The sequence below is a fragment of the Lasioglossum baleicum genome, chromosome 12 (genome assembly GCF_051020765.1).
Source record: "Lasioglossum baleicum chromosome 12, iyLasBale1, whole genome shotgun sequence".
NCBI lineage: Eukaryota > Metazoa > Arthropoda > Insecta > Hymenoptera > Halictidae > Lasioglossum > Lasioglossum baleicum.
The window spans coordinates 12,715,960-12,730,557 of NC_134940.1; the positions used below are offsets into that span (position 1 = coordinate 12,715,960).

The following is a 14,598-nucleotide window of genomic DNA, read 5'->3' on the forward strand; positions in this document are numbered from 1 at the left end:
CGATGAGAAGGAACGAGGTTTAGGAAGGAAAACAAAGATCTGAGGAAGCGGATCGCTTTGATTTCAGAGGGCCTATTCCCTCCCAGTGCGAACGCAGACTCCGTCCTCGCAAAATCGCGCGAATCAACGAAGAAGCGTCAGGGCAGAGCCGCCACCGCATCCGGCCAGATTGCGAAAACATCGGCATGGGTGGACTCTGCACTTGGCGCGGCCTCTGAAGACTTCCGGTTGCTCGAGGTCCTTGGTCCTCCTGCTAATACTAATCCTTGCGCTCCTCGGAATCGGCGCGGTTGCTCTCTACATCGTCTTCGGTGAGTACTTCCTTCAATATCAATATACATTCTACATTTTACGAACCAATATCAAAAATCGAGCTATGGCTGCTTTACCTAATCGGTGGACTGCAGACTCTTGTGCATTCTTAGCTGATAAAGAGTGGCCAAACGCGATAACACACTTGATAGAACCCAATAATTTTCATTATATTTCTGTACACGAACATCGTTGGCATCTGTAGTTCAAAGTCTGTGGTAGAACCTCGGTCTAATTGATTTACATGGTTCATCATTAATGGAAACATTTTCCAGATGGAAAATATGAATAATGGCAACTATAGACGCTTGACTTGTTCGAATAATTTTCGCCGGCATCCAAAGATCCGGTTTTTAAGAGATGATTATAAGAAACATTGACGGTCAGGAAGCGAACCGGAAGTCGGGTAGATTTTTGCACAGTAGGAACGGACTTCGCGGTCTAATCGCGATCGATCGCGACAGACACGTGGCGAAGCCAACGCGTCCGGCATTCGGCCCAATGGCGAAAACAAATGGCCGAGGTTTTCTTTTTATTCGTCAAAGCGAGGCAATTGCGGCGGGCAAGATGAATTTAACCGGTGGGTCAACGGGAACGTTGTTCTTCTGCGCCGGATGAGGCGATCGAGTTGAAGCGGCATGCACACTCTCGTTTGTGTACTCAAGGCGTTGACCGTTCGTTATTTTCCGAGCGATCAGTTATTTCTAGAAGACGAGACCGACGCGCACACTCTTTCATACATTAAACGGCCACGTGTGCCTCGCAAACAGTATTTCCAAATAGTTCGCCGATGCGTTCGACTGACGGACTGAGATCTCAGCGATCGAGCGTTGCACACTGTTGGCACTCTGTCGGACCTTCGTGAACAACCATGATCGTTTCAATGAAGTCCAGCGGGGCGTGTTGTGGACAGTATTCGGTAACGAGTGGTCTTGAAACAATTTGCTTGTTTTACTAGCACCACGCAATGTTTTTGCCACCATATTTTCATCGATTATTAAAGTATCGTCAAAATATATCTATTTTTCATATGCAACAACCTAATGCAATAATTGTGGCGGATTGACAGAGCCGGAGAAGCTGCAGATCATCCAACAGTACCTGAAGTCGTCGGCGAACGACACGTCGACGATCGGAACGTCGACCGCGGGAACGTTGTTGACGAACGCGTCGACGACGACGCCGGCGAGCAGCACCCTGATCGCGAGCGTGCTTTTAAGCGGCGACCAGTCATTTCCGGAGAGCGGCGCTCGTACCACCGCGGAACCGGAAGCGGAAGCGAGCGGTCCGCCGGCCGTCAACTCCACCAGATACTGCGACGACTGCCTGAACGGGGAGGTGTGCGTCGCCCTCGTCGACGAAGAGGTGCCGATCTGCAGGACCAGCCTGGATCTCGAGGACCCGACCGGATGCGCCGGTTTCTGCCTCGTCAACAAGCAGAAGTGCCATCGCCTCGACGTCGACGCATTCAGGTTCAAATCCAACACCCAACGAAAATCCGACTAAATTCCTCGTCGATCCATCCGTTGCTCCGAGTAATTTTCAACGCGAAATTATAGACACAGAGATAGAAAACGACCATCCATGAAGAGTCGTGCTTCCTGTGTTAGTTTCATAAAAAATTGATATCATAGATAACTTGAAAAATCGCACGACGAGTCTGACTCATCGTAATCTAATTGGGCTTTTAAGGCGGTAGACTCGTTTCCAGGATTGCATAGGTGCGGGATTCGCCTTCTTATTTCTCGGTAGCATAAACACGGGGTTTTTCGTTGGACGAAGCATAGCAACGGAAGGGTATTTTATCTAGCTTCAATGCATGGCTTAGTGGCTCTTGATCCGAACCAGCGCTCCAAGGGGCAATCTATGTCTATGCGCGATTTATACTAAAATCCAATCCTAATTGGTGTGCGATAAAGAAAATGAATGTTTGTTGAAAGGTGCGTGGAGGTGGAGCATTACTGCCTGGACGACGAGTGGACGTGCGCAAACACACTTTGCATCCCCTTGGAGAAACGGTGCGACGGCCACATGAATTGCTACGACCATTCGGACGAGTTCAATTGCGGTATGCGTCTCCTTCGTTCTGATCCCATTGGCCCACTTTTTTTTTCGCGACCCATAACTTCTCCGTGTGTGATCGGCTTTGCCGCTTTGTCGCGGCTCGCGAGGCTTCAGTTTGCCATCTTTCGCTGCAACCGTCGCGACTAATCCTTCGGGTAAAGACCTCGTCGATGGAACCGACCGTCTCCGAGCTTTCTCCGATTCCAATCCGCGTCTTCGTTTCGTTCCGTAGACTTCTTAACGGAGCACAGAAGTTTGCCAGACATCTACAGTGACTTATTAGAACCTTTACAATTTTTTCCAGGCCCCAGAATTTTTTCAGAACTCCTACAATTTTTGTTTACTGGTTATATAGATGATAGGATCTCGGAAAAATCTAACATGTTTTCTGTAAAAGGATATAGAGTTTTTGAAAGGTTTTAATTTTTGTCGTGGGCCCCAGAATTTTGTTGATGTTCCTACAATTTTTTGTACACCGTATAACATTTGCGTGTCTTCGACACAGACGTAATGGAGTAATGTGAATGAAACGCGAGTATGAGGTAACGATAACGCGTGGTTTGTTGCAGCCTGCGATCCGGAGACGCATTTCCAGTGCGGTAATGAGACCTCCTGCCTTCCGTTGGAGAAGAGATGCGACGGCAAGATAGATTGCTGGGACGCAGCCGACGAGATTAATTGCACACTCGGTAAGAAGGCCACGGCGAGAAACGGGCGCCGTTGGCTAGAGTATCGTCGACTGGTCCAAATCACCGCGAACCAGTTGCAAATCTACTTGTTGACTCTATCACCTCGGTCCGAACGTTAGAACCCCTCTACATAACTGTTCATCTTTTCTCTGTCGCAACTGTACTCTATCAAATCCTTCTAAATACTTATATGGGTCTAACTGGAATCTGCAATTGCAATCTCGTTCTGATAGCAATTACTATATTCTCAGTGAAGAGATCGTGGAGGGGTTGATAATAATTAGACTCCGGATTTTTAAGCAAAATAGAGATTGACGAAATCAATTGTAAGAAAGGGAAGTTCGGTGAAAATATACAAATAAGTCTTCGCCGTTTGAAATCAGATAGCGCAACCGGTAAGTTATGGCGGCTGGCGGCTAAATAGTGTCAGATGTACACATATCGTAAGGTTGCACGTTGCACATCTGTCAACAACAAACTTGAAATATTAGCGATTGTGTATCAGCGTCGTATATTTTTTTTGTGCGAAAATGTCGAGTTTTTAACGTCATTTGCGGGAAGTTCTGATTTACTTCTTTAATTTGAAGAAATCTGCAGCTGAGGCGCATCGATTGCTTGTAGAAGCATATGGTAAGGCTGCATCTACTACAACTACACAGAATACAATTGCATAAGAGTGAAGAGAGGCACTAGGCAAATAGGCTACAGACAAGCCTGCATAACATGCCGTGCCAAACTAAACGAAACGACAGAGGACAACAGATTACAGGACGAAACAGACAAATAAACACCCTGGAAAAGGTGTCAAAAGTTCCGCGACAGCCTACTGCTGGCTGAGGACGACGATCACAGATCGAGACGTCCTACAAGCAAACACGCGGATCACCCCGTCGAGACCACCCTCGACCCACGATCCGAGAGCCTGGCCAGCTCGGGGGATGCGCGTAGCTTCGGTGTTGGTCTCGAACGACCAGACATAAGTGAGAGAAGTTGTCGTGAGTGGTTTCAAAAGTTTAAGAACGGTGAATTTGATGTCGAAGACAAAGAACGTAGTGGAAGGTCGAAAGTGTACGAAGACGCGGAATTGGAAGCATTATTGAATGAAGATTCGTGCCAAACGCAAGAAGAACTTGCACTTGCATTATCAGTGACTCAACAAGCGATTTCACATCGTTTAAAATCAGTGGGAATGATACAAAAGCAAGGAAATTGGGTTCCATATGAACTGACGTCGAGAAACATTGAACGCCGATTGACCACATGTGAAATGCTGCTTGCCAGGCATAAACGGAAGGGTCTCTTGCATCGTATAGTCACTGGTGATGTAAAATGGATCCACTATGGTAACCCAAAGAAGAAGAAATCATGGGGACCACCTGGCCATGCTTTAACATCGACAGCCAAGCCGAATATTCATAGAAAAAAACTTATGTTGTGTATTTGGTGGGACCAGCTTGGTGTCGGGTATTATGAGTTGCTCAAACCGAATGAAACCATTACTGGGGCTCTCTACCGAACTCAATTGATGAGATTGAGCCGAGCACTTAAGGAAAGACGCGCCCATTATTACTCCAGACTCGACAAAATCATTCTTCTGCATGATAATGCTCGTCCTCATGTTTCGATCGATGACGCATGGCCTGTCTGAGCAACACTTCACATCATGTGAAGATAACAAAAATTGTGTTGATGCATGGATAGCGTCAAAAGATGAAACGTTCTTCCGACGCGGTATCCAGATGCTGCTAGAAAGATGGGAAAAAGTAGTGGCCAGTGATGGACAATACTTTGAATAAAACATAAGGTACCGTTCTTTCGCAATAAATGCCCAAGTTAAGATGAAATACGGCGGAGACTTATTTGTACTCCCAATACATTTACTCTTTCACTGATTTTCAAAAAGCTGATATTAATATAACAACTTCATCTTGAAAATTTTTAAAATAAATACATAAAATCCGCAGTCTAATAATATAGCGGCACTATGGAACGCTTTTCCTACGGGAGAAATCGTTCTAGAAATGCACAGGATTTTCTCCGCGAGAGAGTAACACCGTTGTCATCGCAAGAGACCCAGTCTCGTTGGCCAGTCGAGATATTTACAAATCACGGTGTTTGCCTCCTTTTCTCTCTATATTTTTGTTTTCTATCTCTCTCTTTTCTCTCTCTCCATCACTGGCTCTCTTCTCTGAACTTTCGTTTTTTTTCTGTTCTCCCTCGTAGGTGGTAAACTCGGTAGGTGTGAGTACATTATTCGTTCATTTTGGGCCGCATGCAACAACACCACGCTTGCTCCTGATCACCGACACTTTCCTCCTGTCCGAGACAAAGATTCCTTTGATTTTGCCCGGCACACAATGGCCGCTTTTCATTGCGCTCTTTGAGCATGTACACGGAATGATCTTGCACCAGAGGAGAACCCATACACACGTGTCAAGTGCGATTAGTAACCATTAATCTCTTCAAGGACGCGTCAGCTCATTGAGACACGTTGAATCTGAATGGTCCCGTTTGTGTGAACGTTGCTTTTCCAAATTTTTAACGTACCCTAGAGTCTCTACAGATTGTCCTTGAGGAGATCGAATCAATGTCAAGCATTTGCCTGATCCATTATGGTACCGGTGCACCGTCAGCTTTAAACTTTCCGCTTGCACCGCTTGTTGCGCTTTGACTAACCGATCTCAGGCGTTCACGGGAACGGCGATTACTATGTCTGTTGACAACTGTCCAGCCTGTCCTTCGGAGAACGAGTTCCCGTGCAGCAACGGACAGTGCATATCGGAGGCCCGTTTCTGCGACGGCCTGCCGGACTGCGTCGACGAGTCCGACGAACCGTCCGGTTGCCAAGGACGATGCAACAAGCAGGAGTTCACGTGCCAGTAAGTCTCGATAGATCACAGTGATAGGATCGAGAGCGTAACTTCGTTCCCTGGACAATGCAAACGATGAGAGCCCATAACTTTTTTGTACACGATGATCTCGATCCCATCTCTAAGCAGATATTACTCCCGATGCAACTGTTAAATATTCTTGGTCACGCGAAAACATTTGAATTGTACACAGAAACAATAGGTGCATCACAAAGGGGATGAAGTGCAATGGGGTCGACGACTGCGGCGACGGAACCGATGAGAGGCACTGCAAGCACCGATTCCCTTGATCCTTCTGCTGGTCCGAGTCTATATCACAGTATTTTTCTTACGGGAAGAGAGCGACAAGTGTAATTAATGTATATATTTATACATATATATATATATATACCATTGTGCCGTATAGATATGCAGCCGATGCATAATAAATTGTTTACAAGCGGTACACATGGTTGACTGCAATTAGGAAATGACATAGTTTATTGATGTATCATAAAGTCGATTACAAGTGACGTATTTTGTACCGCGACGTCTTTTTCAATGGAACATTATACATATTATAGTTTTCCTTCATTTTTCTGCCCGGTGCTACAGATACACAACATATACGCATATATAGATGCTCGCGCTCTCTCGTCACATCGCCGTCAACAAATTAAACCGTTCTCGTAAAATTTATACACATCCGACAATCGCGTGCGCCTTTCAGAAGCCAAGCCGATCGATTTCTGTGTTTTACATAGTTTTTATATTTTATGTATATTTGAACACACTTCTCGATAGATCGCCAATCCAACGCATTGCACATCGGCTTCGTTCGAAACCGCTAGAGATACACTATCGAGTTCAATTTTATAGATAAGAAAAATAAAATGTCAACGTATACTCATCGCACTATAAAACTATACGTTCACACTGCAGCAGCACCGAGCAACTTTTTGTCGCTTCTTGTTGCCTTCTTCTTCCGTTCGGCAATGAAATTGACCAGCTTGGCTGTTGAGAAACTCACGGTATACCATACATATTTTTGTATACAGTGGACTTCCTCGCTTCTGTATAAAAATTTCGGACGTTCGCGAAATCGTTTATCTGAACAACAAGCATCCAATGCGTTAAATATATACAGGTGTACAAGCTGTCGCCGAAATAGCTGATTAAAACTCTGAGGGCGCATACTACTTTATGACAAGAATAGAAAAGGTCGCAGATGCACGCGCGTCTGAAACGAGTCTTCCGAACTTCTGAACCGGAAATGGGCACGTGATCGAAAAGTCTCTTCCCAATCGTAGCTACCTATTACTACGTGTATTTTGAAATTCATTTTGATTAACAAGTAAGTCTGGTCCATTTCCGGCCTGGACGCAGTCTTCGCGACGAGTGGTGTACGATTCCAAGGTAGTATGGTCGTCTATTTCAAGAGCGTCCTGTAAATCTAACGCAGGTCCCGAGGTTAACTGTTAGCCTTAGAGAAAACAGGGTCGTGTCCTCCGTTCACCCGAGATCAAGCGGTTTTCCATGGATCCTCTCGAACGTGCCTCGAGGCAGGATTTTAGAGGAATTCGTCCGGCTCTCTGGGTGCGTCGAGATCGCGATAATGAATGACTGGTCGAAAGTCTCCTCCGCCGCCGCTGTAACGTTGAACAACAATTAAAACTGTGGTGTTTCGAGCTAGCTACGGGCGTAGACAACAAAGAATAGTAGAAAATGGTGGGCCGAAACCGCGTGCGCGAGACCTCGAGAAGTGTGTGCGACGTGCGACCAACTGGACGTGGGAATTCGAACGGAGGCATGGGATGAAAGAAAATAAAAGCACACGTGTAAGCAGTAACAAATAAGTTTATTTGTTAGTCCCTTTCTGGTACGGTTACACAGCATTTGCCGATCTTTTCTCGACCTTCCTCTCTCGTTCCCTTCTCCGTCTCCCTGATCGACAAGGAACGTGACACGAGAAGCCTCCTTGTTAACACATTATCTCCCAGTGATTATTTCTTAATTTTTGAAAATGATCCACGGCTGAGAATTTTTTAATAGCTCGTTCAACAGCCATAGCAATTTCAATCGTTAACATATCCGTGAACACACCCCCAGTACCGTAGTCTAATAATAACGCAATTAATGGAGATCCTATTAATAGGCTTCCGGTAGATAAAATGTTCAAATACACGTGATCCATTCAGAACGAAATTTTTCGTCGGAGTGTCTGTACCGTGAGACGCCAAAAGCCGTGCGAGTCTCGCGTGTCAAGAGTTAATAGCATGGAAAAACGTGCTGATTTTGTAACACAGATCTCGTTCCCGGTAATTCATTAAAACGTTCGACGATCACGTGCGTGTGTTACATAATCCAGATTAATAAATCTGCTAGCACAGAGGCGAGTCCGACATATTGCTTAGGATTTTCTCCCGTTTTTTTTTGCCGTTTACAGACTGTCCGCGCAAATTGACTCGAAGGTGCCAGTTAAACTCGATTAAACTTAGAACATGTCCATGTCTGGCTGGTCCAAGTCATTATAACTAACAATAGGCCTCGAGGTGGAATCCGGGGCAGCCCTGTAAAACAGTGGATCACACCACGTTCAATACATGTCGCCGAGAAACGAGAAAGAAATGAGAACAGAAGAACTTCGAGACGGTACTTTGTTTGCGATCGACGGGATTTATTGTTGATCGTACTTTAATTAGTCGCTCGGGTACCTCGACAAGCGTCACCCGCATGCCAGAGATTGCGTACAACATGCGAGTCGCATGCGACTGAGAAAAAGAATGGATTCCTTACCGTCCTCTATTGAAACCACCGCGACTTGGACGTGGCATTCCAAATCCACCGCCGAATCCTCCACCGTAACTGGACCCGTAGCCTCCTCTGCTGCTACCATAACCACCACCACCACTTCCATAGCTTCCAAATCTGTAGAAATAAAGTTGCATACATCAAACAAAAGAATTTCTTTTCTACAGAATTTCTACAACAAGATATCCAAATGTGAGCTGGAAATGTCGATGGACACTTACGTGGAGCACCCGTAGGGGGTGAATCCCTCGCGCATACCCTCCCTGGGTGGTGCCTTGTTGCCAGGATGCTCTGGCAACTGCGGCCTCTTCGGGTCCCTCAAGTAGTTGTTGAAATACTCCGCCTCAGCTTTGACCTCGGCCACCTTCTCAGCATGTTTGTTGAAGATGTGTTTCCGGATGAAATCTGGCCCTTTAAACTTCTTCCCGCTTAGCGGACACAGCCACTTGTCCTTCGACAACTCCTGCGTGTTCGCCTGGACGAATTTCTCCACCTCACTGATTCGGTAGAGTCAAGGAAACCATAGGACAAGGTTGCAAAGGCTAACAAGAAGAGGTCACGGTCAGTTTAGGTTTACTCTGGATTTATCAGAAGAAGTTTTACCCAGATCGAGGACCCAACAACAGTAACATTTCCTTGTGAAAAGGATACGTTTCCGCGTTCTTGGCACCGAGCTTGTCGAACTCTTCCTGGGACAGAGTAGCGACCGGCTGCAAGAAAGCGGCCATTTTGCTCTCGAAGTTGCGACAGTACTCGGACAACTCGGTACTGGAAACTTTGGCTGCTGGAGGCGATCCTCTGACGTGCATTATACCGCACCTGTTGGGCATCTCATCCTCGTTAGGGTACTCGCAGTGGTTGTAATAGTCGACCGAATGGACTACCCGCAAGTAAAGAATCAGTCTGTCGAGCACCTGAGAAACGAATAGAATTTAAAGGATCTGATGGAGGTCGGTAGATAAACGGTGACGGTACCTTCACCAAGGTCGGATCTCTCTCGATGGGACCATCCCCGTCGCCTCCCAACTGCCCCTCCTCCTGATCGCCAGACATGCCCAACAACTCTTCTTCTTCCGCGGACGCCTCTTCTATCAAGTAGTCGGTTATGTTCTTCAACACCGGATTCTTCGAGGACAATCCGAACGCCTGTGGGTTCAAAGATGTTTGTAGAAGATTCTTTCCCGTTGAAGAGGCATTTATTCAACGGACCGAATATCGACTTACAGCTTGCTCGACTTCGTGAGCATTCTGCGCGCCTTTAGCCTCTTTGTTATCATCTTCCTGCTTGGCCGCGCTGTCGTCTTTCTTGTCATCGTTCCACAGACCGACCCTGTTGTCCAAATTGTGCACGATCTTGGCACTCAGTTTGATATCGTGTCGAACTATTTGCTTGTGGGGCGTTAGACCGTTCACCGCGCGGATGCGGCGCGAGAGATCTCTGTTCACTATTGCACCCAACTCGCAGTCCCTGAGCTTTAGTAATCACCAGTAACAAATTTGTTACAGAACATTCACAGCAATGTCACAATTATAGTATAGTCATGTGTAAGTTCGGTTAAGGAACATGCAACTTACTCGAATATTATTCAGACTCCAGCATATCTCCTTTATGTTCACTTGTCGTTCGAAGGACACCCATCCTCTTCTAAACCATCTCCTTTCCGGCTGAGGATCCGCTATGGCAACTCGTAAGAATCCAGGGAATCGTTTGCACATCTGCTTGGACAAAGGTAAATTTAGTAAGAGGAATGCAACCACGTTTGGGTACGCGAGATCGTTAACTGACCGCCTCCACTTCCGCCTTCGTGATGGTAGGCGCCAAATTACGAAGGAAGATGCTACTAGTTTTATGCAACGCTCTAGGCTCTTTCTCCTTATCCTCACTGGCCAGGTCAATCACAGCTTCCGGCTCTATCGCGGCCTTTTTAGGCTCCAGTATCTCGCCATCGGACTTGTTGGGTTCCCGTTCTTCTTCTTCTTTCCCTTCTGCAGCGTCTGCGTTCTCGTTGCTCGCCGCATCTGCTTTTTCGCCGGCAGCTGCGGGACAACATGTACGTAAGTTTGACTCAACTGTATCAGTCTCTTCTCGTAAGACGCGGACGATACGCTATGCAATGTATCGAGACTCACCAGCTTCTTCCTTCGGTGTGTCAATCTTGTTGCTGTCGCTACCAGAAGAACTACTGCTGCTACTACTGCTGCTACTGCTGCTGTTACTGTCTGCACGCTTCCTCTTTTTGGTGTTGCTTTCGTCAAGTTTACCTATAGCACCGAACCAAAATGTGCAGTTCAGCAGGAAATGTTATTCTATGCACGCGAGCAGGAAGACATACCGTTCCCTTCCATGTCATCGTCTTTCTTCGGTTCCTCCACGTTCTCTTCCGGTTTCTCGGGTTCACCGGACCAGTCTTCCTCCTTCTCGACACTCTTAATTTCTACATCCGTGCTCTGTCCGTTCTTAAACGTTTTCTCTGCACGCGAAGTCTCTTCCGGTTTACTCGTGTCACTACGAAACAAGAGAAAATTAATCGACAGTTCCTGTTTCAATGGTTTCAGGTATTAAGATCCTCACTTATTGTCCGTCTTCTTTTCAGTCATGGGTTTACTTTTCGCGTCCTCTTTCTCTTTAGCGGTCTCTTTCGAAATGATCGGGTTCACCGGTTTTACGTCTAAAACTTGCAAATCTTCTTCGGTGCCGCCTTCCAGCTTTATTACCACCGCGTCCAACAAATGGAGCAGAGAGTCCGACTGGTCAGCGTCTACCGAGACTTTGTCGATTTCTCCGACATCGAGCATTTCTAAGAAAACTTCGACACGTTTCTGCGACAGAAACACAGAAACAGAAGATCACAGTGAGAAAGGCCAAGGTATCGGTGAACAAATTCTCTTAAAATCCCGAAACAGATACCTTGAGGGCAGACACTTGTTCCTCCTTTCTCTTCACCGACTCTTCAGGGTGATACTTAATTTTGAACCTGGCAAAATCGACAGAAAGAATGATATTAGTCGCGTTTCTCTGGGTAGACTTTCGTCGATAGGAAAGCAAACAGACGTACAATTTTGTGGACTCTTATATGGTTACGATTCGTTACGTTCGGAAAAATAACATTGAAATCAAAGATATATCAGTTAGTTTCAGACTTCCCGACAGAATAATCTCTACACGCTTCTACGCAAGCACAACGTGTGTGTATGCTTATGGATCGAGATTATCAGCGATAGTGAACGATCGCTATATGTATAGACAATAGAAAGTGAATGGATATGAACAGCTACCGAGTTATCACGGTCTCCCTCCTCCGCGCTCGGCGCAAAACTGTTCCTCTCGTGATCAAGTATTAAACTCATTATAATCCTCAGTTTCGCGCTTGAGGCACGATTACTTTAAACAATTAATCAGTTTTATTGTCAACATTGGTCAGTTACAGAATGAAGCCTCACCTGTAGGTGTTATTATAACTCGCATTCGGTTTTCTCGTCGACTCAGAGATCTATTTGTGAACGATTACGTTCTAATCGTTTCGAATTTCAGTGAGAATGATTATAAACGGGTTTAGAGCGCGGCCTACCGCGAGCAGAATTTGGGCTTTGCGCGCCCAGCTCGCATTTCTCATTAGCTACCTAATAATACACTTTCGTTCGAATCTTCTGCGATGCGCGTCACGCGGTATGCATAAAATGTACCGGGAAAAAATAAACGAGCGAGACGAGATCTGTGCCCAAGACAAGGCGTTGCTGGCTGTATGGCTGTAGGGATAGACAGAGAGAGCTGGTCATATTGGCTTGAATATTACCGATAAAATGGTGTCTGCAATTTAGCAAAAATTATAAAGCCGCTTACACCCTCATCCCCTTTTCTGGCCAACGTGTATGCCATCCTTGGTGCATACACGTTAGGCCAGAAATTCCTTGATAACATTAATTAGGATCCAAAGATTATTTTCTACAGTGGACGATACGGTATCCGCGGCAACAGTAATAAAGAAACCGTTTATTCTCGTCTCATGCGAGTTTTAGTGATACGTTTAGTGTTTTAGTGTGGTGAACGCGTGCGTCGGACCACTGTAGAAATTAATTCCTCTTTTTTTTGTATCCGCGTTTCAAAGCACAGGGTTGAGCTGCATGTTACGTTAAAAGTGAATAATTGCAAGCAGACGACGAAACGAAATATACCATTCCTCGTCCTTGTGGGCGACGAAGAATTCGTTCAACTGTTGCCGCCTGAACTCCAACTTGTACTCGTTGTAACGTTTGATGGCCTCCTCGTCGGTGATCGTGTCCTCCTGTGTCCCAAGAAACGCTTTGAACGACATCATCGGCGGCTGAGTCTCCACATTCGAATTGCTGAAGTTGCCAGCCACCTCCCGACTGCTTCAAGCGAACAAACAGAAATTAGGATCGGTTAACGCGCGAGAACGCCGCCGGTCGATGCTACCTCAAACGAGCCAGCAGGCGTGGAGTGAATCTACTCCGTTTTTGCATGATCACTATGCAACCTCTCTTTTTCATGACAAGTCGTCGACGTGCTCAGAATCAACTTCCAGAAAAGAAAAGAAGATCGTTATAAACACAACAGAAGAAACACAAACCTGCTGCTGTTACCATGGTTTCCATAGTGATGATTGCCATGATGCGGAGGTGGATAATGATCCGGACCCCAGGATGCAGCCCCACCTCCTCCACCCCCATAATAATCGTGCCCATATCTGGGACGATCATCCCAGTCTGCTCTCATTCTCTTCATCGGAGGAGCCATTTCCTGTGACCTGGCTGGACTGTATCTATCCCGTCCTCCGCCTCCACCGCCACGATACTCTCTGTAGTCTGGACGTTGCCTAGGTCGACTAGACCACTCTCTAGAATAGTTGCTGGCATTACAATAATTAGAGAGAGTATTGATATGCTCAGTTTTATAACATTTCAGAAACCATAGTAGGCTGAATAAATTTTAATTACCTGTCGACCCAGTCATCTCTTCTCCTATCATCTCTACGACCTTCCCTCGAATAAGACTCGGTACGTTCCCCTTTGAACTTGTCTCTTCTCTTCCGGTCGTACTCGTCGTCCGAGTCACCCATGGTAAAAAAATGTTACGTCACTTCTGAAACGCATAACAGGTAGAAAGAAATTGGAAAACGCATTTCATAGACCAACGAACCACTGATCTTGAACCACAGCATACCAGATGGGGGTTAAGTGGACAATTGGAGCACATATATTTCTTGATGCTAATTCGCGCTACTATTTCCGAGCATTCTTCGCCGAAACTAGATTCGAAAGGAAATACATAGGTAGGAAAATGTTTGGCCAAGAGCCAGTGCTTGCGAAGAAATTTTCGAACGAAATATTCGAATAACGCGCGAATACAGGTCCTCGGAACGACCGAATTCTGTTACGTTTCGTCAGCTAATCGACTCGTAATGCTTCCGCGTAGGAATCGGGCGAGTAAAGCGATCGGTTGGAATTTAACTCATTGAAATGGAGTACTTACATATATCAGGTACACCGTTAGAGGAAATAAAAGTCCGGGCATAGAGGATTTTTGCCACCCGTTACCGTGCGTCACCAAAATTTACCAAAGTGCCTATTTCGCCGTGAGGTGCGGCGTCAGTCGCTACCAGTAAGACTATGGTCGCTAATGTCGCTATCGAGGTTTCGTCCCCTATCGATCTCTCTCGGAGTTCGAGACCCGCGAAATTCAAACGTAAGAATCAAATTATTAGCAAATTATTCAAAAAAGCTTTCACGTAATTATAGCAAACTTTCGTCTTGAAACCATGCTATACTCTCATGAATATATCTTTACTGGTCAAGATTCGTGGTTTCACTCTGTATAACGAGGAAAATAATTGAAAATATTAACCGATCAACGG

At 45.9% G+C, this 14,598-nt stretch overlaps 2 protein-coding genes across 13 annotated transcripts in view; one reads left to right on the plus strand and one right to left on the minus strand.

Moving 5' to 3' along the window:
- LOC143214432 (uncharacterized) overlaps nucleotides 1-6,493 on the plus strand; it is a 37,363-nt gene extending 30,870 nt beyond the window's left edge. For 3 of the 5 annotated variants that reach the window (XM_076435499.1, XM_076435501.1, XM_076435500.1), the window contains 7 exons: nucleotides 68-311; nucleotides 1,382-1,784; nucleotides 2,253-2,380; nucleotides 2,946-3,065; nucleotides 5,289-5,306; nucleotides 5,797-5,944; nucleotides 6,129-6,493. In XM_076435499.1, coding sequence (XP_076291614.1) covers nucleotides 68-311; nucleotides 1,382-1,784; nucleotides 2,253-2,380; nucleotides 2,946-3,065; nucleotides 5,289-5,306; nucleotides 5,797-5,944; nucleotides 6,129-6,225 — 1,158 coding nt within the window. In that variant the 3' untranslated portion in view covers nucleotides 6,226-6,493. The remainder of the gene's footprint in view (nucleotides 1-67; nucleotides 312-1,381; nucleotides 1,785-2,252; nucleotides 2,381-2,945; nucleotides 3,066-5,288; nucleotides 5,307-5,796; nucleotides 5,945-6,128) is intronic. The other 2 variants (XM_076435502.1, XM_076435503.1) reach the window with 2 other exon arrangements.
- Nucleotides 6,494-7,089: 596 nt separating this feature from the next.
- On the minus strand, nucleotides 7,090-14,374 carry Ars2 (arsenic resistance protein 2). Of its 8 annotated transcripts, none has more exons than XM_076435495.1 (16): nucleotides 14,217-14,374; nucleotides 13,682-13,826; nucleotides 13,315-13,581; nucleotides 12,899-13,096; nucleotides 11,634-11,700; nucleotides 11,298-11,545; nucleotides 11,059-11,231; nucleotides 10,856-10,987; nucleotides 10,512-10,762; nucleotides 10,301-10,441; nucleotides 9,950-10,198; nucleotides 9,701-9,871; nucleotides 9,377-9,639; nucleotides 8,947-9,222; nucleotides 8,711-8,842; nucleotides 7,090-7,563 (listed from the first exon to the last, which is right to left on the minus strand). In XM_076435495.1, the coding sequence occupies exons 2-16, from the start codon at nucleotides 13,801-13,803 to the stop codon at nucleotides 7,485-7,487; spliced, it is 2,769 nt and encodes a 922-aa protein (XP_076291610.1). In that variant the 5' UTR covers nucleotides 13,804-13,826; nucleotides 14,217-14,374; the 3' UTR covers nucleotides 7,090-7,484. The 8 variants fall into 8 exon arrangements, with proteins under 8 accessions (XP_076291610.1, XP_076291609.1, XP_076291605.1 ...); XM_076435494.1 differs by having other exon boundaries at nucleotides 12,899-13,093; nucleotides 13,315-13,593; XM_076435490.1 differs by having other exon boundaries at nucleotides 13,315-13,593.
- Between the last annotated feature and the right edge of the window lie 224 nt (nucleotides 14,375-14,598).

Coding starts and splice junctions, on each gene's coding strand:
- Ars2 (XM_076435490.1), bottom strand. CDS start 13,803: ATGGGTGACTCGGACGACGAGTACGACCGGAAGAGAAGAGACAAGTTC. Junction 13,594..13,681: donor AGAGATGACTGGGTCGACAG/GTAATTAAAATT, acceptor TTGTAATGCCAG/CAACTATTCTAGAGAGTGGT. Junction 10,199..10,300: donor GGAGTCTGAATAATATTCGA/GTAAGTTGCATG, acceptor TGATTACTAAAG/CTCAGGGACTGCGAGTTGGG.